The sequence below is a fragment of the Trichosurus vulpecula genome, chromosome 4 (assembly GCF_011100635.1).
Source record: "Trichosurus vulpecula isolate mTriVul1 chromosome 4, mTriVul1.pri, whole genome shotgun sequence".
NCBI classification, from domain to species: Eukaryota; Metazoa; Chordata; class Mammalia; order Diprotodontia; family Phalangeridae; genus Trichosurus; species Trichosurus vulpecula.
The window spans coordinates 35,182,295-35,208,061 of NC_050576.1; the positions used below are offsets into that span (position 1 = coordinate 35,182,295).

The 25,767-nt window shown below is 50.0% G+C and overlaps 1 protein-coding gene across 7 annotated transcripts in view; it reads right to left on the reverse strand.

Annotated features, from left to right (window-relative positions):
- The window catches only part of ST3GAL3 (ST3 beta-galactoside alpha-2,3-sialyltransferase 3), a 135,098-nt gene that overhangs the window by 20,357 nt on the left and 88,974 nt on the right, over nucleotides 1-25,767 (reverse strand). For all 7 annotated transcript variants that reach the window (XM_036756281.1, XM_036756280.1, XM_036756279.1 and 4 more), the window contains 2 exons: nucleotides 1,598-1,692; nucleotides 263-326 (listed from right to left, as the gene is read on the reverse strand). In XM_036756281.1, coding sequence (XP_036612176.1) covers nucleotides 263-326; nucleotides 1,598-1,692 — 159 coding nt within the window. The remainder of the gene's footprint in view (nucleotides 1-262; nucleotides 327-1,597; nucleotides 1,693-25,767) is intronic.

A 25,767-nucleotide genomic window follows, 5' to 3' on the forward strand; every position in this document is an offset into this window, starting at 1 on the left:
AAGGAGGGAGGGAGGGCCTTGCCCACAGGAGGTCTTTAAGGAAAGGATAGACAGCCTCTTGTTGGAGATGTTGGGGAAGGCCTCCTTGTTCAGGCCTGGGATGGACAAGAGGCTTCTGAGCACTTTCCAACTGAGAGTCTGTGACTCTCGGAAGGCAGAAATGAGGGAAGGGCCAAGGAGATGGGAGGAAGGTGGGGGAGTCTGGGTAGGTACCCAGGCTCCAGGATCCTGAGGGGGCCTGTGGGCTCAGCTCAGGCCTTACCTGTCCAGGGCAGGGGTCAGGCGGTACTCTTTGGTGGCTGACAGGATGGCTTTGATCAGATTATCTGTGGGACAGAGAAGGCTGATTTAGAAGGGTGGCTGAGTGGAAATCCTCCTCTGCAAAGACCACTTGGAAGCTTTACTACATAACCATAATTTGAACTGTGATCACTGGGGAGCTGGGGTCTGAGGCTTGAGGCTTGGGGCCTGGACACCTGTGTTCTAACTGGTGGGAGAAGGTGCTTGGCATTCTAATATCCCTCTAAAGGGCTTCTGCCAGGATCATCCCTGGAGGAGTGGCTACCTGCCCCAGTGAAGGACCATTCTGCATAGCTCTCCCCTGCCTCATCCCCCCCCCCACCCGCTGGGGAGGCTGCCCCAGCTGTCAGCATAGCCTGCTGGGCTGTAATTCATCAGTCTTGGCCTTGGCAGCTGGGATTTGGGCTTCCTCCCAGCTCTTTCCTCCCTTCCTGATACCACCCTGGCCCTGCTGCTCCCCCTTGTCACGGCTTTCTCCAGACCTTTCTCTGGTGCAGCTCTGGGGATGCCAAGGAGCCAAGTTGAAGTCCAGGCCAGAGCCTGGGTCAACCAGAGCCAAGGCAGAAGGGCAGGTGGGCAGGCTGCCTCACCCCTGCAAGCCGTTTCCAGAACCCAGGCCCTTCCTTCTGCATGTGGGCAGGATGGTGCAGGCCCTGCTCCCTTTCCCAGAAGGCCATCATTGTGCCCAAAGGGCCCCGGGGAAAAGGTAGCCTCCCCTCTGGGCTCAGGGGGACACAATGGACAGTTTGCACACTATGCTCACACATGAAAAGGTATGTGTGCATGTGTGCGTGTACATGCGTGTGCCTTCATACAAGAGGGACCTCCAGGGCTTCTGTAGGTGTCTATGTGGGCCTGAATGTCTAAGTATATTTGGACCTGGGGACATTTATATATACACATGAAAAAACATGCAACTATCTCATCCCAGGGAGAGAAAGAGACTTGGCCACGGTTTCCCTTCTCATGTCTGCTCCAAGGGTCCCCGTTTCCTGTGAGGTTAGGCTGAAGACCCCCCTTCTGTGGCACTCCCAGGCTTCCCCTGCCTAACCCCTCCACACACTTAGACATGTACAGATTAGTCTGCCTGTTTTTGCCTCGGTCTCCCAAGTGGCAGGCACAAAACAAGGACTTTAACAAACACTTGTCAACTGCCTGACATCCAGATCTGGCCTCTTGTCCCCAGCCTGGCTCCCTTCTACAGGGCCTAGGGAGGCCAGGCACCCAGGCTGAGCAGCCTGCTGTCTGAGTGGTACTGACCCTCCTTGGACGTCAGGGCCCAGGCCCCGCAACGTACCTTGTCCTTTAATTCCAAAGGGTGGCACAAAGTCTCTGATGCGGGCCCACTTGCGGAAGGAGTCATCCAAGAACATGGGGGCAGGCCTGGAGAATCTGGGGAAACAGCCCATCAAGCCTGGTTACTCTTCTGGGAGAGACCCTGGCCCTCTCCTCCCAGGTGGGGGAGCCTGCTTCTCTCAGACATGGCCAGCAGACAAGTAGACAAACCTGACTGGCCTCAGGAGTTGGCCAGCAAAGGTGCTAGGGGAAAAGACAGGACCCTGCAGAGTGGACAGGCAGCTTGATGCCCTTAGAGGATGGGGAGCTGGTGCAGATGGGGAAACTGAGGAAGACGGGGAGAAAGGATGGCTGAGCAAGGTCTGGGATACGTCATTTAGAAACATCCTCTGCTTTGTGCCGAGTCATTCCAGCTCAGGGAATGAGAAGGGTGGCAGCCTCGCCTGGCCCCGCCCTGCCCATGGTTGCCCTGCCTGGCATGGAACGGGGCAGCCAGTGTTGGCCCCCAGGCCCTCCTGTTCCCTGCTTCCACTGGTTGGTCCTTTTTGTTTTGGTTAGCATTTTATTTTTTTCCAGTACCAGTATAAGTTTTATTTATTTCATTAGTTTTCAACATTCACTTTTATAAGATTTTGAGTTCCAAATTTTTTTCTCCCCCTCTCTCTCCCCTCTCTACCCAAGACAGCAAGCAAAACGGTACAGGCTGTACATGTACAATCACATTAAACATATCTCTACATTAGTCATGTTGTGAAAGAAGAAGCAAAACAAAAGGGGAAAACCACAAGAAAGGAAAAAAATAAAGAAAATCGTCTGCTTCCATCTGCATTCAGACTCTCTAGTTCTTTCTCTGGACATGGACAGCATTCCCCATCATGAGTCTTTTGGAGCTGCCTTAGGTCCCTGCATTGCTGAGAAGAGCTAAGTCTGTCAAGGTCAGTCATCTCACAATGTGGCTGTTACTGTGTACAGTGTTCTCCAGGTTCTGCTCACTTCACTCAGCATCAGTTCATTTAAGTCTTTCCAGCCTTTTCTGAAGTCCACCTGCTCATTGTTTCTCTTTTTATTAATTTGTTTTTAGTTTTCAACATTCATTTCCACAAGATTTTGAGTTCCAAATTTTCTCCCCATCTCTCCCCTCCTCCCACCCCAAGATGGCATGCATTCTGCTTACCCTTCCCCTAGTCTGCCCTCCTTTCTATCACCCTCCCTCATCCCCTTCCCCCTTACTTTCCTGTAGGGCAAGATAGATTTCTATACCCCATTGCCTGCATATCTTATTTCCCAGTTGCATGTAAGAACAATTTTTAACATTTGTTTTTAAAACTTTGAGTTCCAAATTCTGCCCTTTCTCCTCTTCCCACCCACTCTCCTTGAGAAGGCATCTCATCATTTCTTATAGCACAACAGCATTCCATTGCATTCATATACCCCAACTTGTTCAGCCATTCCCTGACCGATGGGCGTCCCCTTGGTTTCCAAATCTTGGCCACCACGAAAAGAGCTGCTATAAATGTGCTCATACCTGGGCGTCCTTTTCCCTTTTTATGATCTCTTTGGGTGCTTGGTCCTTCTTAATGGTCATCATCTCGAGGCAGAAGCAAAGGGCCTTGAGAACAACCCCAGGAACAGTCTGAGAATCTCAGGGCTAGCAAGCCCCTCAGAAGTACCCCTTCCAGTGACAGGGAGCTCACTACTGCCTGAGGTAGCAATAATTATAGTGTCCTTAAATTTCCCTCGAGTTAGCAAAGTACTTTGTGTCTGGTCCCAGCAGAGCCTCTCAATGTGAAGAGAGGTGTGTAGATATTATTAGCCCCATCTGACAGATGAAGCCACTGAAGCACAAAGCCATACTGCCAGGCAGTTTCAGAGGCAGGACTTGAACCCAGGTCTTCCTGTCTGAGAACTCTATTCATTACTCCACACTGCCTCAGAGATCTAATGGAAACATCTCTGTTTAATTTTGAAAGCCCTTTAAACCTTGGCTCTGGTGTAGCTTTTGCAGCCCCTCACTAGATGCCACGCCCTGCCACCTCCTGCACTGTGCCAAACTGGCCTTTTTCTCTGTTCCTCATTCATGACATTTCATCTCCCAGCTCCAAGCCTTTGCACTGGCTGTTGCCCATACCTGGAATGCCCTCCCTTCTTATCTCCTCCTCAGAGTCCCTCTCTATGCTCCTGATGCAGCTCAGGTACCACCTCCTGCAGGGAGCCTTCCTTAATCCCCCCATCCCCAGGTTCTCATACCCTTGTCCCTACCACGCTACACCTTGTAGTGAATGGCTTTGTGCCCATTTGTCTTGATTCTCTGTACATATGCTGCACATGCTCATACATGGCGTCCTTGTTGTCTCCCCCCCTTAGAAAATCAGCCCCACACGAGCAGGGATTACTTTATTATTTGTCCTTGTATCCGCAATACCTGGCATACAGCAGATGCTTAATAAATGCTTACTGATGACCTGTGGCAAAGCAGCAGTGAGCCTTAGAGGCGACACTCCCTGCCAGGCTGGCGGTTACAAGCTGCACCAGCTGATAATATAAAAGGGCCACTTCAAGGCCCTGCTGTCCCGATGTATGACCTGGCCAGTGTAAACACAGCCCAGCTCTAGCTAGTGGGCCACAGACCACCAACCACCCAGTCATCCCACTTGCCACCTGCATTAAGACAAATTTAGATTCAATGTCAGAAAAAACTTACTAAAAAAAGAAAAAGAAAAAAACTTCCTAATGAAGCTCCTTTTAAGTGTTTAATAAATGTTTTTCATTGAATTAATTTGTGCTTCTAGCCAGTTTCACCTCATAAAGCAAAAAGAAACAGTGGGAGGCAAAGAACCAGTTCAAAGACATCTTGATCAAAGATTCAAATAAGCAAAATTATGCCAAAGATGTTTAAGGACAGATATAGCAGGACAAAAATAGAAGAAAAGTGGAAAAGATCTGCAAAGATGATTATCACCAATCGTTTTCAGCACAAAGGTTAGTGGAACCACCTACCACACCTGGCCTCTGACCCCACAGCTCTGGATGTACTTACCAGGAACACGGAAACCGCTCTAAAAAGAACAAAGAAGGGAAACGGACTAAGGGAATACAGAGGAGATCTACGTTGGTGACAACACAATTGGGAATGCATTGAAGGACCAACATGCAAGGCATCTGAAGAAGAGGAAGATGCCAAAGATGCTCTCACCACTGATATTCAACGATGGACCACATCTTTAAAAGGATGTAGAGAATGCAAGGTGTGTCAATCAACAGGCAGTGACCTACCACGTGCCATTCCTTCTGTTAAGTGGTGGTGACACAAAGAAAAGGAAAAAAAGCCCCTGACCTCGAGAAGCTCACGTGCAGTCTGATGGGGGAGACAACGTGAAATAACCAGCAAACAGGACGCACAGGCGGCATCTACACCACCAGCTGGCACTTCAAGGGTGGCAAAATACATTACAAGCTTTATTTCATTTTATCCTCACAAAAATGAGAATGGTGCTAGTATTATTTCCATTTTACAGATGAAGAAACTGAGGCAGAGAGCAGTCAAGTGACCTGGCGGCTCGTACCTGAGGCTGGACTTGAACTCTGGTCTTTCTGCCTCCAGATCACTGTGCCTCCTGGCTGCTCCAAGACATATTCAGAGTAGGTGGATAGCAACCTTAAGGGAAGGCCCTGACAGCTGCTGGGGCTCACTGTTTGACAATCACAGAAAAGCATTTGATTCAGTAGACCAACAGTGCCTCACTGGCCCCACAAAGATGTGAGTCTCTCATCTACACATCCATCAAAACCATCTGACATCCTCGGATATACCCACAGCAACAACCCTGAAGGCCTGGGCTGAGCAGCTAATGGAGGCCCCCAGCAAAGCCAGAAAGGATGGACCCAGAAGATGGTCATCCAGCTTCCTCTTGTGGACTCCTTCCCTGGTCCTTCATTCCTGATTCCACTGCCCGGTTGCCTGAGTGATGTTTTGCCCTCCAGCAGGGGGAAGGGCCTCTTTGTGGGCTAGACCAGAAGCTCGGTGGGGACAGGAATGGAGTCAGATCCAGACTTGATGAATCCCAGTGCCCAAGGCCAGGGCTCTGCACACAGCAGGCGCTTAATCAATGGTGAGTTTTCATTTGAATAAGGGGCCCTTTGGACCCATGATGGTCCTCCTGGCTAGGAAGTCTGTGGGGGAGGGGGAAGGAGTGGTAGAAGGGCAGCCCCCCGGAGTCACAGAATCTCAGGGACAGAAAAGGCCAGGCTGCAGAGACCCCTGGCCCAGCCCACACTTGAGCAGGTACACCGTCTGCAGCCTCCTCAGCACATGCTCATCTAGCCTCACCTGGGAGGCCTCTAGTGACTGGGAGCTCACTCCATCCCCAAGGCAGCCCCTCTCCCCGTTGCTCGGGAGCCTCAGTTTGACTCTGCACTCCTTCCTTCTCCTGTCTTCATTAGAGGCCCTGGATACAAGGCCCTTCTGCACCCCTTTCCTATTACTGAAGACCACAGGTGCCAAACCAGTCACTGGGGCTGCACACTGACCTAGAAAACCACAAAGTCACACTGTCTATGCTGTATTTCTGCTTATCTTGTTAAACATTTCCCAATTACATTTTGATGTGGTTCCTTTTGTTGGGCTGCTCCCCAAAGTTTACGTCACCCAGGCTCACATCCTGAGCATCAGCCTCAGCTCCTTCTTCTCTGCCAACCCACAAAACCAATCTGCAGTCAGAGCTTGTTGTTTCTGCCTTCGCCACACAGCCCTGCCCCCAATTCTCGGGCCTTCTGTCTCCATCATGATCCATGAGCCTCCTCACCTCGGAAGATCCCTCTGCCCCACAACCCCTTGTTCTGATCGGTCCATTTTAAGGAAAGGGCTCAGGCCAGCCATGGTGGCTCCATTTCTGGGCTCCACCCCGATTTGTTTAGAATTCTTCAGGGCAGGGACTGTCTTTTTCACTTGTATTTACATTCCCAACACTTAGCAGAGCGCCTGGCACACAGCAAATGTTTAATGCTTGTTGCATTAAGCATTAACCAATAGGTGCTTTTAGGTGGTACAGTGGATAGAGCTCTTGGCCTGGAGTCAGGAAGACTTGAGTTCAAATCTAGCCTCAGATACTTATTAGCTGTGTGACCCTGGGCAAGTGGCTTCACCCTGTTTGCCTCAGTTTCTTCTTCTGGAGAAGGAAATGCCAAACCACACGAGTATTTCTGCCAAGAAAACCCCAAATGGGGTCAAGAAAAGTCAGACAGGATGAAACGGCTGAACAACCACAATAAATGCTTGTTGATCATGTCTCTCCCCGACACAGCCGTCACCCTGGCTCAGGGCCTCACCACCTCTCAGCTGGACTACTGACATAGTCTTCCTTTATTTCAACCATGCCCTTTATTCAGCTGCCAAAGTGACAGAGGTCCAACCATGTCTTGGTCGCTCCCTACGGCCTCCAGGGCCATCTAGCTCAACCCATGCCCAGCACAGAGCTGCCCACTGGTGTCCTATTTGGTACTAAAGGTCCTCTGCAGCCTGGCCTCCACTGACCCTTCCAGCCTCAGGACTCACTTTCTCTCCTGCTCACTCTTTCAGCTTTCTGTCTTGGCCTGCTTTCTCATCCTCCTCCGTGACATCCCATCTCCCCTCACCACTCCTTTGCCCAAGCTGTCCTCTATACCTGGAAGGCTCTCTGTCTCCTCATTTCCTTCTCAGATTGCCTGGCTTCCTTCAAAGTTCAGCTCAAACACCAGCTCTGATGTGAGGCCTTCCTGATCTTCTCAGTTATTAGGGACCTCCCCGATCCCAATAAGTACTTAGCATTTCTCTCCAGCCAGGTGTGACCTCCTCAAAAGCAGATTGTCCTTTTTCTGTCACTACATCCTCAGGGCCAAGCATGATGCCGGGTCCACAGCAGACCCTTTATCCATGCTTGGGGATTGGGTGCATTTTGCAAAAGGGCCACACCTCCCCCAGCTCCTTCTTTCCAGGCCCCATCCTGACAGCCCCGGTGACACAGCCTCCCTCCAACCCCCTACAGAAGCTGTGTGGAACTGGCTCTCTGGTGGGCTCTGTGTGTCATGGCTGAGCAAGCTCACCCTGGCGGCAGGGGACAGATGAGGACAGTGTGCTGACCCAGGAAGAACTCAGCAGCTGTTCAAGGGTGAGACAGCTTCCTGTCTAGCTTCCTTTCTCCCAATGGCTGAGGGTGTGAGGTTCTGGCTTAGATTGCCCAGGTGGATAGAGGCTGTGGGGTGCCTCTCCCCTGTGGCACCTACAGGGGCTGCTCCTACACAGCCCCCACAGCATGTATTTTTGGAACTGGATGCTCTACGTGCTCCTTCTTTGTGGAATCTCTCCTGAGCACAGGTGACTGAACCACAATCCCAAGATGGGCATTTCCAGCCTTGGAGGCAGTCTCCAGTGTGAGACATGGAGAGATCCGGAGTCCTTCAGTCAGAGCAGAGCAGAAGCAGCAGGAATATTCTGTACACCAAATTCTGCCTTCTTAAAGAAGTTGACCAGAAAACCTGCACACAGCTGAGGCAAAGCACCTATTCAGCAGTTTCATAAAAATGTCCCAGGTTTTAATGCTTTAAGTATCAGTTTCCTGAGTTATGGGTTCCTGTTTTTACATGGTTTAAGTCTTTGTCAATGTATTTTTAGGAACCTTTTGTGTTTTAAGGTTTTGGTTTTGGGGTTTTTTTTTTTGAGAAGGAAATAAACAGCTGCCCTACATTGTACCTTTGTCCCCCCAGATCTGGGGAGAGCCCAGACAAGAGCCAGACCTAAGCTCTCAGAGATTTCCTTGGGGCTCAAGGGTGGGGGCTTAAAGAGCCTGAGTCTTCTCATTAGAGGCCAGGATCACCCAGACTGAACCCAGGCCCATGTGTACAGAGGGGAGGAGAGGGAAGAAAAGGGTTCCCTGGGCCAGTACATGTACAATTTTAGCAGAAAGCCTTAGAATCCAGGCCAGAGGTGGTGCTGGAAGCAGATGTGGGTCAGCATAGCCTGACCTAGCCTAGGGCACAGGCAGTTAGTTCTCCATGAGGGGGAACCTAAGGACACTTCCTCTGCTCAGCTCCTGGGCCTAGGGAGCCTCTGAGGCAGAACTCTTATGAGCACCCTTCTGAACCCGCTGGGCTCAGAGCCCTGTGGACCCCCCATGGGGGAGGGGTGTGGAAGACTCCAGTCCTAGCTCTTGGCTCTGGAGGAGCGGGGGGTGGGGCAGAGCAGCTGTGAAGTCAGAGGCAGACATGCCCCAGCCAGCCCAGGTGGAAGGCCAGACCAGGATCCTGGAGCACAATGAGGCAGCGATCAAATTTCCCTGGGTGTGTATGTGTGTGTGTGCGCGTGTGCACGTGCACACGTGCGTGTGTATGTGCACATGAGAGTGTGTTAATTGTGTGCAGGTGTCTGTCTATCTGCTTGCGAACCAGCAAATGTTCATGGCATGTCCAGGGCTTGCAAGGTCAGGCTGGGAGGATGGATGGGTGCCCCAGGGTCCTTGGGGGCTGGGCTCTCCTAGGCCTCATCCCCAATGTCCCCGTCCCTCCATGCTGGGGGGTGCCTGCAGCTGGAGGGAGCAGGAGGGCATGGCCATATGGCCCAACAATGGGCATGGAAAGAAGAGGTGAACGTGAGCCCTCGCACGCTAATGATCTGCCCTCATCCACCCACTCACTGCCTTGCTCAGGAAACAGCAGCTAAGGCCTGGGCTCCCCCCACCACCTCTGCCATCTGGCCCTACCTAGGTCTTCCTCCACACCCCACACTCACCACAAGGGAACAGGCCAGGTCTAGAACCAGGGCAGCCCCACGCAGACACAGAGCAGCTGGTCCTTGGACCAGGCAGGTGCCTGGGTGACTGGCCATAGACCCCTCGCAGGCTTGCGATCCGCCCCATCGCCCAGCCCATCATCACACATGGCATGACCTGCTACCCCATTTAGTCTAAATTGACTCCTCCCTCTTTTTTCTCACTGCCCTCCCCCCACCCCATAACTAAGTCAAATGGTGCACCTAGAACAGACAGTGGCTGAGTGTGGCAAGTCAAGGGCCTGGTCCTATCTCAGTGTGATCTATGTCAATTCTGGCACCCGGGTTCTAAACTGAGGGAGAGGAGCAGAGAGAGAAAGAAAGAAGGGGGAGGGGCAGAAGGAGAGGAGAAGAGAGAAGAAGAAAGAACAGTAGCGGGGAGCTATCAGGAAGGTGGCAGGTCACAGGGAGGAGGCTTGGGATAGTGGGTGGGAAGTCAGAATGATCAGTCCCTTACCAAACAGCTTGCCCCGCCTTCCAGGCTGGCTGCACACAGCCAGCATCCTGGAGCCCATGGCACCAGAACCAGGGAAGGAAGGAAGGAAGTTTAGATAGCTGGCTCTCGATGGCATCAGGAGGTAGGAATGCCCCAGTGCTAGGTCCTGGGCAGAAACCAGGGGGAGGCTAAGGATCCATTCTGAGAGCCATGGTTTAGGAGCATCGGAAGCAGAGCATCCACGTCCGAGGGGATGCTGAGGACGGCTCCAAAGGAGATGTCATCTTAAGGCTTACAAAGCCTTACGGATTTTAGCTCATTTGAGAGACAAGTAAGGGGCTTGAGATTGTGTTGTATAAGGATCAAATGAAGGATCTGAGTACATTTGGCTTGGGAAGACGCAAGGCACTTAAGTATTTATGAAGCTCTTACTACATGCAAGGCCCTGGCCTAAGCAGGGAGGAGACAAGTGTAAGCAAAAAGAAAGCCAGTCCCTGCCCTCAAGGAGTTTTCATTCTAATGGAAGAAAACAACAAATGACAGGGAATCAAAGTCTAGAAAGTCAGAAGCAGAGGGGGTAAAGGAAGGGAATAAGTATTTATTAAACTCCTACTATGTGCCTATCAGGCACTGTGGGGAAAGGGAAAGCGAATAAGCATTTTTATATAGCACCTAGTGTGTGCTAGGCACTGTGCTAAGCTGCAAATATTATCTCATTTTATCCTCACAACAACCTTGAGAGGTAGGTGCTAGCACCCCCATTTTATAATTGAGGAAACTGAGGCAGGCAGACATTAAAAGACCTTGCCAGGGTCATACAACTAGTAACTATCTGAGGCTGGATTTGAATTCAGGTCTTCCTGATCTCAGACCCAAGACTCTCTCTACTGCATTGCTTGGCTGCCTCTAAAAGCAGAGCCAGGAAAGGAAAGGACAACTGGCTGGCCGGGGCCTTCCCTGAGATGGAGGTTCCAGAGGGACTGGCCATGGAAGGAGAAGTCCTGGGGTGGAGGGACATTCTGGGGTGAGAAGAGCCCAGGGGCAGAAGGCAACTGAGGCATGCTGGGAGAGGAAGAGAAACCTCAGCCCAATGGGTGTCTCTGAGTACTGAAGGAGGGATTGGTCCCAGGGGGCCAAAGCAGAAGGCTGATGGAGGCCACATGCCAGGGGAAGCTTCCTAACGATCTGAGTAGGGTCAGAGAGGGCTGCACCACCTGAGCTCCCCTTCCTCAGAGATCTTCCAGCAGATGCTGAATGACCACATGTCCTTTGTGTGGTGGGGGGCGGGGGGGGGTAACCCCTTCCCCTTGGTCAGACCTGGGTTGGACTACATGGTACTAGGGACCCTTCCAGCTCTGACATTCTGCAGCCTGGGACATCCCCCAGTGTCTGACCTACTGGAGCTAAAATAGGAATCAGCAGGAGAAATATGAGGAGCTGCTCTAGTCACTGCCAGGGGTGGGGAATCAGGACCATCGGGTCTGACTCCATCTGACACACCGCCCTTCTCCTCCAACCCATCTGCCAAGGAAAAGGTCACCAGGTCAGGCTTGGGACAATGCCCGGAGCCTTTGGGGCTCACAGCCATGTGGAGAGGGCAATGGGGGAAGAGGCTCCATCACTCGGCATCACCCCCCTGCTCCTTCACCAGCCTCCAGCCCAGTCCTCCTATCAGCAGCAACAGCCCTTGAGCTCTAGCCTCTGAAGCATCATGCTCCCTCCCCCAGGCTGCAGAGGCTTGTAAAAGCAAACAAGGTTTTAACAATGTTAGGGCAGAACACCAACCTTGTAAAGTCGACCTCCTAAGAAGGACAGCACCCAGATCCCCACAAGAGGGGCCACTGCAGAGGACTGGAGAAGGGGGCTGCCAGGGACCCAGAGGGAGCTCTTAAGGGCCCCTGGTCCTCTCTTTTGGGGAAAGGACCATTGGGTCCGATTCTGAGCTGAAGGCATCTGTTCAGCGCCAGAGTCACAAAAACTGGCTGAAAACCAGGCTCAGTCTAAGACCTCGGATCTGCCCAGTGGAAAGCCTTAGCCCCCAGACCCACATCCCCAGGCCACAGCTCATGGCAGATGTGCCTGGGCTCCATGTGCTGGAACAGCTTCTGCCTGATTGTTGTCATCTCACCCAAGAGCTCCCCATCCACATCCAAGAAGTCTTGACTCCAGCTGCCTACCTTCCCACCCCTCTCCCCCTCTGCCTCATTCCTTCTGAACGTGCTCATCCTCACCATGGCTCCAGACTCTACCCTCTGTGCCCTTGCAGGCCTCCATCCTCCCTGCCTTCACTTTCCTCCTTTCCTAACATCGACCCTAGAGCTGACCACTTAAACTCCACATTGTCCTCTGCTCAGGAATCCCTCGCTGCTCTGGCCATTCATTCCTTGTCCAGCCCTAGCCTGGACAACTGCCCCTCCCAGCTTTCTCCACACCCCCTTATATGACATCCCACAGCCACACTGACTGTGCCTCTGCATGTTCATGCTAGCCAACTTCAGCTGGGCCCTGACGGCAGCAGGGTGATCCTTTTACTCCTCCCTAATGGAGTCTCCATCACAGTCAGCACCGCACCCCCTCCCGCTGAACCAAACTCTCCTCAAGCCTCCCACGATCCCCTGACCCTCTCACTGGAGGAGTCACCTCTTACTGAAGCCCTTTGCTGGGCGCCCCCTCTCCATCTCACAGCCCCTCAGCATCATCCTCTACTCCAAGCTCTGACAAAGAGGTGACCCTTCTCCTCCTCAAGGCTAACTCCTTGTGATCTTGGGTGTGTCCCAAAGAGACTGCCCCCACCATCCCGGCTCTGTCTCTTTCTTCTGGCTCCCTCTGGGCTGCCTAAAAACCTGCCCCAGTCTGGCCTAGCTTTCAAAATAGACTTCATTAAACCCCCACCCCCTCAAGCCACTGTCTATACCTCTCCTCCCTTTCTCAGCCAGACTCTTAGAAGAGCTGTCTACACTGATGTTCCCACTTTCTCAGCCCTTTGCAATCTGGTTTTCATTGCCCAACTAAAATCGATGTCTTCAAAGTTATAGTGATTCTTCATTGTTGGATCTGATTTCTTCCCATCTTCTCTGCAGCATTCAACACTGCTGCCTACCTTCTCCTCTCTGTTCTCTCCTCATCTCCTGGTTCTCTTCTTGTCTCTCTGGCCACTTCTTGGGGTCAAAGGGCAGGGGATACACTTTGACCCCTACTTCATGCTTGGAAGGCTCTCCCTCCTCACCGCCTCGAATCCTTCTCTTTCTTCCCTGACCCATCTGCTCAGGCCTCTCCTCCCAAACCACTTGTATGGATTTTGTAGTTTTCCCACAGGCTATGGTCACTGAGTCTACTTACTCTGAATGGACACCCAAATGTCTACACTGCCTCCCTGAGTGACCCACATGGAGTAATCAGGTACTTAATAAGTGTTTGCTGACTAATTGGGTCTGGCCAGAGCTGGGGCCTTCTCCCTTCTCCCAAGGGCTGCAGGACTTTAGCAGCCAAAGTCTTGGTCCCAGAGGCCTCTGTTCTGGTTGGAACATCAGCAACACCGTGCCCCACTGGCAGCATATTCGAAGAAGGACATTGAAAAGACAGAAGGTGTAGGCCACAAAGAGTTGGACTTAACTGAATACAACGAAACAATAATAAAAACAAGCTCAGGACAGAGAGGGGCCCCTTAAGGCACACTCCTTAGCCTGGAGAAGAGACTCTAGGGGACGGGAGAAATATCTTCAAGTCTCTGAAGAGCTGCCTTTGGCCCTGAAGGGCAGAATCAGGAGTAGCGGAGGAAGGTTCAGAGGCAGATCGATGCTCCAAAGGTCCTAACCATGAGATTTGTCCCAGGGTAGAAAGGGGAGCCTGGAGAGGGAACAAGCTCCCCCTCACTGGAGGGCTCCAAGGGAAGGCTGGGAGATTCTTGCTGGAACAGCTGTAGCTGAAGCCCTTTCCCGCTCTCAATATGGGACTCTGTGAGTCCATCGGAACAGCCTGGCCTCACTGGCCCACACCCTGTCAAGCCTCACTCTAGTTAGCTCCCTCCTCCCTGCTGGGGCCACAGCAGGGGCTTTGTGCTACCCCCAGGGAAATCATGGGGTAGCCAGGGTGCTGACGCCAGGCTCCCTTGTCATTGAGCCCAGGGCTCCACCTGCATCGGGGAAGACATTCAGGAGGCTGGGACATTTCCCTGTACAACATTTGCATCTTGTGGAAATTTCTCAGGTAAATGGCACGCTACTTACATCACCCAGGCTTCAGGAGGCCTGAGGCTTCTCACAAATGAGGAAATGAGGAAAGCCATGCTGACAGCTGGGCAGAGCATCACCCTCTTGTCTGTTTCCAGGCCCTCCTGCCTGGGGCCCTCACATGGTCCCTTCACATCTGGGTAAGCTACTAGTCACTAGGGCAGGCCATCAGCCCTCTGTCAGAAGGGGGGACTAGCCCCTGGCTCTTGATGCCTCCTGCCCTTGGGCCAGGCACAGGGATCTGAGAGAGCAGCCTCCCACTTCCCCAGGACCAAGCACTGCCTCATGCTGCCCAAGGGCAGCTCCCTCTGACAGACTTCAGTATTTCTCTAAAAATGTCCACATACCTGGTGCAGTAGAAGAGGAAATAGAATATTTAAAATAACTCTGTCTTAGAAAAAGAAACTGAACATGCCTTGCTGAGCTCCCTAAGGAAAAATCCCCAGGACCAGATGGATTCACAAGTGAATTCTAACAAACATTTAAGGAACAATTAATCGCAATACTATATGAACTGTGAAAAAATAGGTAAAGAAGGAATCCTACAAATTCCTCTTATGACACAAATATAGGTTTAATACCTAAACCAGTGAGAGCAAAGACAGAGAAAGAAAACTATAGACCAATTTCCTTTATGAATATTGATACAAAAAGTTTAAATAAAACCCTAGCAAGAGGATTACAGCAATATATCACCAAGATCACACACTATGTGACCACAAGGTGGTCATTCGTACTAGGAATGCAGGGATGGTTCAATATTAGGAAAACTATCAGTATAATTGACCATATCAAAAATAAAAACGATAAAAATCATATCATTTTCTCAATAGATGCAGAAAAAGCTTTTGAGAAAAACACAGCACCCCATTCCTATTAAAAACACTAAAAAGCATAGGAATCAATGGAACCATTCTTAAAATGATAAGTAGTGCCTATCTAAAACCACCAGCAAGCATTAGTTGTGATGGGGATTAAGCTAGAAGCCTTCCCAATATAAAACAAGAAGGTCCATTATCACCACTATTATTCAATATTGTACTAGAAAAGTTAGCTATAGCAATAGGAAAAGAAAAGAAATTGAAGGAATTAGAATAGGCAACTATTCCAGCACTCTTTGTAGACAATATGATGGTATACTTAGTGAATCCTAGAGAATCAACTAAAAAACTAGTGTAAATAATTAAAAGCTTCAGCAAAATTGCAGGATATAAAGTAAACCCACATAAATCTTCAGCATTTCTATCTATTACCAACAAAGCCCAGCAGCAAGAAGTAGAAAGAGAAATTCCATTTAAAATAACTTTTGACAATATGAAATACTGGGGCATCTACCTGACAAGACAAACCCAGGGACTGGATGAACAAAACTATAAAACAATTTTCACACAAATAAAGTCAGATCTAAACAACTGGAGAAATATTAATTGCTCATAGGTAGGCTGGACCAACATAATAAAAACGACAATTCTACCTAAACTAATTTACTTTTTCGGTGCCATGCCAATCAAACTATCCAAACAATTTTATACAGAGCTAGAAAAAATAATAATAACAAAATTCACCTGGAAGAATAGAGGGTCAAGAATATCAAGGGAATGCGAGAAAAAAATGTGAAGGAAGGTGGACTGGCAATATCAGACTTTGCATTGTAACTCTGTAATTAAAGCAATAACCATCAAAATGATCTGGGACTGGCTAAGAAATAGAGTGGTGGAGCATGGGAATAGATCGGGTACACAAGACAGAGTGGTAAATGACTATAGCAATCTAGTGTTTGATAAATTCAAAGATCCAAGACCATGGGACAAAAAAAGCACTATTTGACAAAAAACTGGAAAGCAAAGCAGTTTGGCAGAAACTAGGTATAGATCAGAATCTCACACTGTATACCAAGATAAGGTCAAAATGGAAACATGATTCAGATGTAAAGGGGTCTATTATATAGTCCCTAAATTTATATATAGCCCTCTAAATTAGGGGACTATTTTACCTGTCAGATTTATGGGAAGAATTTATAGCCAAACAAGAGATAAAGGCAATAGCAGGAAGTAAAATAGATAATTTTGATTACATGAAACTAAAAGGCTTTTGCACAAACAAAACTAACGCGGCCAAAATTAGAAAGAAAACAGAAAACTGGGAAAAATATTATGACAAGTTTCTCTGATAAAGGCCTTACTTCTCAATTACTGAGCCAAATTTATAAAAATAAGAGCTATTCCCCAATTGATAAATGGTCAAGTGATATAAACAGGCAGTACTCAGAAGAAATTAAAGCTATCTATAGTCACTTGGAAAAAAAATGCTCTAAATCACTACTGATTAGAGAAATGCAAATTAAAACAACTCTAAGTTACCATCTCATACACATCAAACTGGCTAACATGAAAGAAAAGGAAAATGACAAATGCTAGAGGGAATGTGGAAAAATTAGGACATTAATGCATTGTTGGTGGAGTTGTGAATTGATCCAACCATTCCAGAGAACAGTTTGGAGTTACACCCAAAGAGTTATAAAACTGTGTACCCTTTGATCCAGCAATACCACTACTAGGTCTGTATCCCAAAGAGATCAGAGAAAAGGGAAAAGGGCCTGTTTGTATAAAAATATTTACAGTAACTCTTTTTGTGGTGGCAAAGAATTGGAATCTGAGGGTATCCCCATCAATTGGGGGCTGGCTAAACAAGTTGTGGTATATGAATGTAATGGAATACTACTGTTCCATAAAAAATGAAGAGCAGGTGAATTTCAGAAAATCCTGGAAAGACTTGCAGGAACTGATGCTGAGTGAAGTGAACAGAACCAGAACAACTGTACACAGTAACAGCAATACTGTACAATGAAGAACTATGAATGACAGCTATTCTCAGCAATGCAATGACAAAAGACTCATGATGTAAATGCTATTCACATCCAGGGAAAGAAGTATGGAGTCTGAATGCAGATCAAAGCATAGTATTTGCGCTCGCTCTCTCTCTCTGTCTCTCTCTCTCTCAGTTTTTTCTTTCTCATGGTTTTTCCCTTTTGTTCTAATTCTTCTTTCACAACATGACTAATGTGGAAATAGGTTTAATACGATTATACATGTACAGACTACATCAGAATGCATGCTGTCTTGGGGAGGGAGGAGGAGAAGGGGGGGAAAATTGGAACTCAAAATCTTATAAAAGTGAATGTTGAAAACTAAAAATAAAAAAAGCACAGTGAACTAAGAGAATAGGGCCAGAATTCAGCTGAGAAAATTAAGAGTTAACTCCAGAGCACCCGAGTAATCTGGGCAGGATCAGGACATTAATTAATTAATGTAATTAATCTGTCTTCCCTTAGCTGTGCATTTGCCAATGATACGTAATCTCATAGAGCTATTTTACAGACAAATAGCTGCTTTGCTTCTGTTCTGCTTTTGATTTTGAGAGCCATACCTGTGTTTTGATTCAATAGGATTTTTATTAAAAGCATTTTTATGAATAAAAAAAAGAAATGAACAGTATGGTTTCAGAAAAACCTGGGAAGACTTACATGAACTGATGGGAAGGAAAGTGAATAGAGCCAGGAGAACACTGTACACAGCAACAGCAATACTGTAAGGATGATCAAGTGTGAAAGACTTAGCCGCTCTGATCCAGACAATGATGTAAGGCTACCCCAAGGGACCCATGATGAAACACATGATCCACCTCCAGAGAGAGAACTGAAGAACTCTGAATGGAGATTGAAGCAGACTTTGTTTAACTTTCTTTATTATTGTTGTATTATTTTGTTTATGTTTCTTTTTACAACATGGCTAATATGAAAATATGTTTCGCATGGCCTCACATGTATAATCAAATCAAACTCCTTGCCTTCTCAAGGAGAGGGGAAGGGCAGGAGGGAGAATTTGGAATTCAACATTTTTTAAAATGATAGTTTAAAATTTTTTACGTATAATTGGGAAGTAATGAAATGAATAAAAAATAATTTTAAAATAACAAAACTAAGCATGTCAAAAACCACCACCCACACACGTGGTGTGCACCTTGGGCAGGCCAGGTATGTGGTACTCTCAGAGCTAGAAGATTTTGTGAAAGGATCATCCCAGCAGCAAGGTCTTGGCAGGGTCTCCAAGCAGTCCCACATGAGTCCTGCTGCCTAGGGTTTTGATTGCTGGCATCAGATGGCACCAGGAGGGTGAACCAGCTCTGGCCAGTCTAGCCAGAGACACTAGGGCGAAGATTTTTTCCAAGCATTAGGGTGGAAGTGATAGGCTGGAGACAGCTCTCACATTCAGCTATTTGGGATTTGGAACGCTTTGGCTGGGTCACCTTATGAAATGCTGTTGGGCTTCCTCTACCACAACACAAGAACCCCTGGAAGCACTCCCAGCACAGCTGCCCAGGCCAGGGTCTTGCCTTGGTGGTCCCTTTGGCCTCCTCATCCTCTTCTCCCCAAGGGGATATGGGGCAGATTGCCAGCAAAGCTCTCATTCTACTTCCTTGTCCTGATCCTGCCCAGCTGAGCCCCTTTGCATAACACACTGGCATCTCATGCCATCACCTTCCCACCTGCCTTCCTTCCGGCTCAGGGTCACTCCCTAGCTCCCCCACCTGCCCTGCCAGCACCCTGGGGGCAGAGAACAAGCTGAGTCCTGCCCCTCAAATTCCCCAGCCCAGGCTCCTTCCCAGGTCCCTGCTGGGCCTCTTCAGGTCACTTCAGCTGTCTGGGCTCACTCGACATCATCTATCTCCTCGTTCCTTTCCAAGCCTTGTGCTTTCCCTATTACTCACAGGCCCAGGCACCTCTCACTTCCTAACTCATCAGCCCAAATTCATTCCCAACTGCCAAACTAGCCTTCCTACAGCCAGAGTTTGACCAGACCACTCCCTTGCTCAAAAGCCTTTAATGACTCACCCTTGTTTGAAAGAGAAACTTACAGAACTTACGGAGGGATCTCAGAGGCCACCCAGCCTATCGCTGACCTGAACACAGCACACAGACAATTCGGCTCCAGGGATGGGGAACTCACTACCTTCCAAGGCAGCCAAAGCCCCCTGAGGACAGCTCTGATCATTCCAAAAGTGTTTCCAGATGTCCAGTCTGAGTTAAACAATTCTGCTGTCAGGGACCAAGCAGCACATGGCTGATCCCACATCCCCAGGACAGTCCTTTCCATGTTAGGGGTCTTCTCTCTTTGAGTCTCAATGGTTTGATGGGCTGCAGAGCTAGGGAGGAGAAGTGAGAAGTGACAGTCCCTCTGTCCTTGACCCTAGTCAGACAATAACAGGGGCACAGTGGCCATCTTTGGGCACCACATCCTAGGAGGGACATGGATCAGTGGGAAAGTGGTCAGAGAAGGGCAGAGAGGATGAGGAAAAGCCTGTGACAGACAGTCCCTGCCATATGACCAGGAAGGATGAGAATTGGGAAGCCACAGACAGACACAATCCAGAAGGGAGGACAGAGCACAGGACAGGCCTGTCTTGACTTCAGTAGAGTAGCAGATGGCTTATCCTGGGATCCCTCACCTGGGAGGCCACCAGAGACAGCAGGGAGACAAAGTCAGGCACCCCAGCCTAAAGGCTAGCAAGGCCCACTCCCTTAGGCCACCAGCAGCAAATGCTGACCCAGGGCATTTCTAGGAGGTTTTCTGACCCTGCCTCTGCCATCAGAGCCTGTGCTTCTAAAGTCCCTTCAATGTCCACCTCAGAGTGGGCCATCCTGGAGTGGGGTGGCTCAAGCAAAGGCTGCAGCACCACTTGCCAAGGATGTTGTTAAAGAGCTGGACTATGCTGAGGTCAAAATTCTGTGTCAAGAGCTAATCTCAAGACTTTGACAGGTGTCAGAGGGCAGAGGGCTGACCACCTCCCTATTCCTGGAAGCTCTGTCTCCCTCAATTCATCCCAAGGCTGTCAAAAATGCCTCTTGGCTGCCATGTCACACCCTTCAGTCCACTAAATTCCCCAATTCTGTCAGATGACCTGCTGTCTACCCACACCTCCCCCATCTTGGCACTTGTGAAGTTGATTATTTGGACCCAAGCATACGACTTCACATTTATTTCTGAATTCAACTTGCTTGGTTCAGCCCAACGGTTAAGCCTCTTTTAGTTTTTTAAGATCCTGACTATGGTGTCCAGTGGATTAGCCAGCCCTCCCAACCTGGTGGCACCATCAGCAAATTTCATAAGCATGCCATTGATGCTTAATAAAGTTAATAATAAAAGTTCAAAGGGCACAGTCGAGCACAGATCCCTGGGGCACTTCACTGAAGACAGTTTGCCAGGGTGACATCAACCATTAATAACTATGTTTTAGGTCAGGCTATCCAAATAGCTTGAAATCCTTCTAATTGCTCCCCCGTCTAGCTCCACCTCTGTCTTTTAGACATGAATAGTAAGAGACTTCATCTAGTTATTAACCAAAGTCCCAGCATTCCCCTAATCTCTCAGTTGAGTAATCTTGTCCAAAAAGGATGTGAGCTGAGTCTAGCCAGGGAGGTGGGTAGGTGCTCGGGGTCACCACCTCCTTTTCTAGGCATTCATTAACTTGCCATCCCTTTAATAATATAATAATAATTTCTCTCCTAGGAATCTAAGGCAAGTACACTGACCCAGAGCATGATGTCTATCCCCTTCCTTTTTTTGAAACTTGGCCCATCTATTTCTTTTTTGGGGGGGGGGGGAGGGAAGGCAGGGCAACTGGGGTTAAGTGACTTGCCCAAGGTCACACAGCTAGTGTGTCAAGTGTCTGAGGCTGGATTTGAACTCAGGTCCTCCTGACTCCAGGGCCAGTGCTCTACTCACTACGCCACCTAGCTGCCCCTGGCCCATCTATTCTTCTGCAGTCCAGCGGCACACACCACTCTTATTTGCCACATCTCTGAAATGTCACAAACAGTGGTTCTACAATCAAAACCACCAGTTTGTTCTCTACCTGGGCCTAGTGACTTAACTTATCTCGAGAGGCCAGATTGTCCCCTCCTATCACTCTTCTTTGGTCAGGCATTCAAGGTCTCCCATGACCTGGCTCCAACTGCCTTTTCTGACTTGGCACCTCACTACTCCCCTTCACACGCCCAACAGGCCAACCTGGAAGAAACTGCCACAGGCTTTGGGCCCATTGAGGACTTCAGCTTGGTGTATATGGTATGGGGGCAAAGAATTATCTTAGCATAATTTCAGCCTTGCTGTTCTCTGAACCCTGGCTCAATGTACTGGGTCCCTGATAGCCTGAGTCATGGGGTTTCTGGGTTCCCCAGGCTGGGGGCTGCCACGGTTCATCACAGACAACCTGTCCCCCTTGTGAGCTGTCACCGATAGCCCTGGACGGCTGCTTCTACCCTCCAGGTCCTCTTCCCTCCCAACCCTGCTGTAACACCTCCCATAGCCCACTAGTGTGTCTTCATAAGGAAACAGTCTCCACCCAGGCCAAGGCCCAGGTGTAAGGGGACGGCCAGGAAGGAGAACGTGCACCAGAGTCCCTGGAGCCCAGGCTGGGGAGAGCCCAGCTTAGCATCTGCTAGGGCAAGGCTCACTCCTAGGCATCTGCTTTACCCAGGCCCCAGGAGATGCTCCTACTTCTCTCTAGCTCCTCTCCATCTAGCCTCCAGGGTACCACTTTGGGCCCAGGACCCAGTTCAAATACCCAAGGTCAGCATCTGGGAAATTTCTCGGAAGGATTCACTGATCACCAGAGAGAATTTCTGTTCTCTCTTTAAAAGGGAAAGGAAGGATGGATGGCCAAGGGGGTATTTGTGGGGAGCTGGGCTCTATTTCTGGCCCTGGTGCCTACTCCAGCATTCAGTGGCCTGGCCAGGAGCATAAACACCCTGCTAAAAATAGGGTCTTCAAATCGAAGGCATGGGATTGAGGAGACTTCCCCAGGGGCCTCAATTATGGGTGAAGCACTATAGTAGGGCCCATTCCTAGGCAAGGACCCTGGGAAGGGTTTCACCTCTGACCGCTGGGCCGGAATCCCAGTGTTAATGGCTTCCCCAGCTCCGTCTTGCCTGGTAACAGGGAGCCCCAGCCTTCCCTACCCCATCCCCGCTTGCCTACACAGCCCACTGATCCAGACTCATCTCTACCCTGGTCCCACAGACAGCAAAGTCAACAGTCTCCCTTAATGCCCCCTTCCCTGACCCACCCACATCCATCATGTCTTTGTCCAACAGCACAGCGGCTTAGATGATCACTGCTGGAGCGGAGGCCCATGCCCAGGAGGGGCAGAGACGTCAAGATGGATAAAGAATCAAAGAACCAAGGCAAGATTTTCCAGAAGCAGGGGGAGGGAACTAGAAGCTATGTCTGATGTGCATTAGTCCAGGGATCACGTGTGCCACTGTCACTTCACCCGGCACAGCCAACAAACTCTCACTGACTAGTCACCCTTCCCAAGGACTGTGCCAGCTAGACCCTACTTAGAGGGTTTCTGACCCTGCCTCTGGACCAGGGCTAGTTTCCTTAACTATTCCCGAGGCTGCACTAACCATTTTTCTACGTGAGAGGCCAGGGGCTCAGGCCCCTGGGCCTCTCTGATCCTCCTAGGACTCAGTCACTGGGCTTGTCAGCACCACCCCTCTCCTCTCCACACTGATGGCACGGGAGATGGCAGGCTTGAGCAAAAGTTATAAGGTGGGCATTGTGAGCTGAGCAACAACAAAGGGAATAGGGGGATGGCGAGTCAGGGACCAAGTTGTTGGGGCTCAGGCTTCATACCATAGAAAGGGAACAAATAGGAGCAGAGCTTCCACGTGGCGAAAAGAAAGCCTTAACAGCTAGGGAGACGTGGACCTACCTGGGGGTGGCATCGGGCACCATTTCTCTCATTCTTGACCTTATTTGTTCCAAAAACGAGCACATCCAGGCCCACACAGAGCTAGAGCTGGGGAGCTCCTGTGCACCGCACCAAGCAGGACAAGTACCCAGCACAAGCAGATACTGCCCAGAGGATCCAAACCCAGGGCAGAGTCCCTGCCTTGGGGGATTTAAGAGAGGAGGAGAATTGTGGCTCTGGTCACAAGGTAGGCCAGGTCTGTTCAGGGCCCAGGAAGGCAGGCCTTTGGACCAGCAACAGCTACAGCCCACCCCAAGTCTGGGGGCAATTCTGAAAGGGAAACCAGACCTGCCGTCATTCACCTCTGACCTTTGGTTAACTAAGCTTATCAAAGGAGAGCTGGGGACAGCCAGAGCAGAGATCCATTGGCCCTTCTTGTTCTCCAAAAGACACAAACCTATTTGGGAAGATTGAGGGGGAAGCTCATGGCCTGAGGACAAGCAGAGTTTTATTCTTGCAGCTTGAAGGAACCTCAGAAAAGCTTCTAACTCAACACAGACTCGGTCTGTGAGCCAACAGTCAGCAGCTTCTGCTGGAATGCCTCTAGTGATGGGAAACTCACTACCTCCCAAAGCTGATTGGGCACAGGACCAAAGTACACCAGGGGCCAGAGAAGGTCATCATCTATAACCACCAGGACACTGAGGCTTTCCTGGGCTTAAGAGAGAGAGAGAGGGTATGAGGACAAATGATGGGGCAAAAGAAAGTCTAATTTTACGTAGTGGGCAGAAGCCAAGTTAGTCAACAAGTGTTCATGGGCTAAGGAACTGCTGTGTGTGGGGCCTGGGCCAGGTGAGTGGGATACAAACCAGGTGCCAGGTCAGTGGGGGGCAGAGGCCCTGTCCCTGGGCACACAGAGGCCTCCACTCTAGAGCCCCTCCCCTTTCCCACCATCTCCTCGGATCCTGCAGATCATAGATTTTGGGCCTCTTGCTCTGTCCTGCATCTTTGGCCTTTGTGTTCTAGTGAAGGACAAAGGGAGATCAAGGGACAGTGAAGAGGCCAATTTGGCGAGAGTCCAAGGCCTGGGGAATGGCTGCAAAGGCTAGCTAGTCACACTGAAGAGGCCTTGAACACTAGGATAAGGAACCTGACAGTTTCATGCTTCTGTCAGGGAGACCTGGGGCAGAGGGACCACGGACTGGGCTGCCTGAGTCAGCACGGCCACTGGGAGCTCAGAAAGCTCTTGACTCAACGGGATTCTGCCTCTGAGGAGAGGAAGGCTCTGAAAAGGGCCCTGTGGAAGATCAGGAAGGTTCTGGGAAGTGGGAAGGCAGGAACTGCATTGATCCTTCCTGGTATGCCTTATGGGCCAGCACAGGCCACTGCCTAGAGGAGGTCCCAAATCATTGCTTGCAGAAGAGAAAGAAGGAAGAGAGGAGCAAGAGAGGGAGGAAGAAAGAGAAAGAAAAGAGGAGGGAAGGGAGGAAAGAAGAAAAATGGAGGGAAGGAAGAAAGAGGATAAGGAAGAGAAGAAGGGAAAAAGAGACAAAGGAAGGAATCAGAGAGGCAAGGGAGGAAGAAGGTAGGGGAGGAGGGAAGAAATAGTTATGGTTGGGGAAGCTGGCTCCATAGGCCTGAGGATAGGTGAGGCCTTGAATGACTAGAAGAAGAAACAGAAGGAGGGCCCCTGTGTGAGAGAGGTAGGCCCTGGGGGGTAAGGGAAGGTGAGGCCCTGGCTTCCCTCCTGGGCTGGCATCTAACCAAACATCAGCACCCTCTCCTTTGGCCACAGCCCCTGCACCCTGAGGGGTGCTTGGGCTCTGTGCCCAAGGCTGCTGGCACGGAAGGGCTGTGGGGTGGGGGCAGGGGCTTGGCTGCCTGGCAGGATGAGGGAGGGCTGGTCCCCTGGGTCGCCTTCCCAGTCTCTGTTCAGCTGGCCCTCCCTCTGCCTGAGGCCTTTCGTGACTTGCGGAGGAGATGTTTCATCAACAGACTCTTGTTTGGCTCTGAGGGCTGGGAGTGAGCCAACAAGAATCTTGCTCGGAAGAGACTTTTCAGAGGTTATTTCTGTCTATGTCCATCCATGGTTCCAGAAGCCGTGTGATCCTGGGGCTGGGGCCATCCTGGCCACTGCAGCCTGTACCCTGCTCCTAACAGAATCTGAAGGCAGAAGAGCCGGGGTTCCCCCCAACTCCCTCCACCCTGGACCTGTCCTCACCTGGCAATTAGGTCCCTGGCCTAGTGTTTCCCCACCCCTCAGAGGACAGAAAGCAAAGAGGAAAGAGAGCAAACCCAGAGATACGCTCAGAGAAGTAGAAACCGGGGGACAGAGATGCCAAGTTAACTTAGGGGCCGTTCTATGTTCCCCAGCACAGAATCCTAGACTCCCCAAGTAGTCGATGCAAGAATCCCCTCTATGATATCCCAGACCAATGAGCTTCCAGCCTCTGCTCACAGACCTCCAGGGGCAGGGAACCCACCACCTCCCCAGTCAGCCCAGGCCATTTTAGGCCAGCTCCCATGGTTAGGATGCATTTCCTGACATCCACAAACACTCCCTCCCACACTGCTCCTGGCTGGGCCCTCTGAACAAGGCTAAATCCTCTTCCAGTACTTGGGGACGTGGACAATTTCTCAATGACCAAATGAGATAATTGTAGATGAGATAATCTCGTTGTAAATAAGGTAAGTCATAAATCTTCCCCTTTCTCTTCCGGCTCTAAGCTGTCTCTTCTCCTGGCCCAATATGCCCAACCCCCTCAGCATATCCTCAGATGAGGACCCAAGGCCCTGGCCACTCTCCAGATTATGAGTGATGCTGGGTCTGAGCTACTCTCACTGCTGCTTCTGAGGAAGGAAGTACTGAGGACCAAACGGTCCAGTCAGTCCACAGGCATTTATTAATCACCAACTATGTGCCAGACACCATGCCAAGTGCGCAGATACAAAGA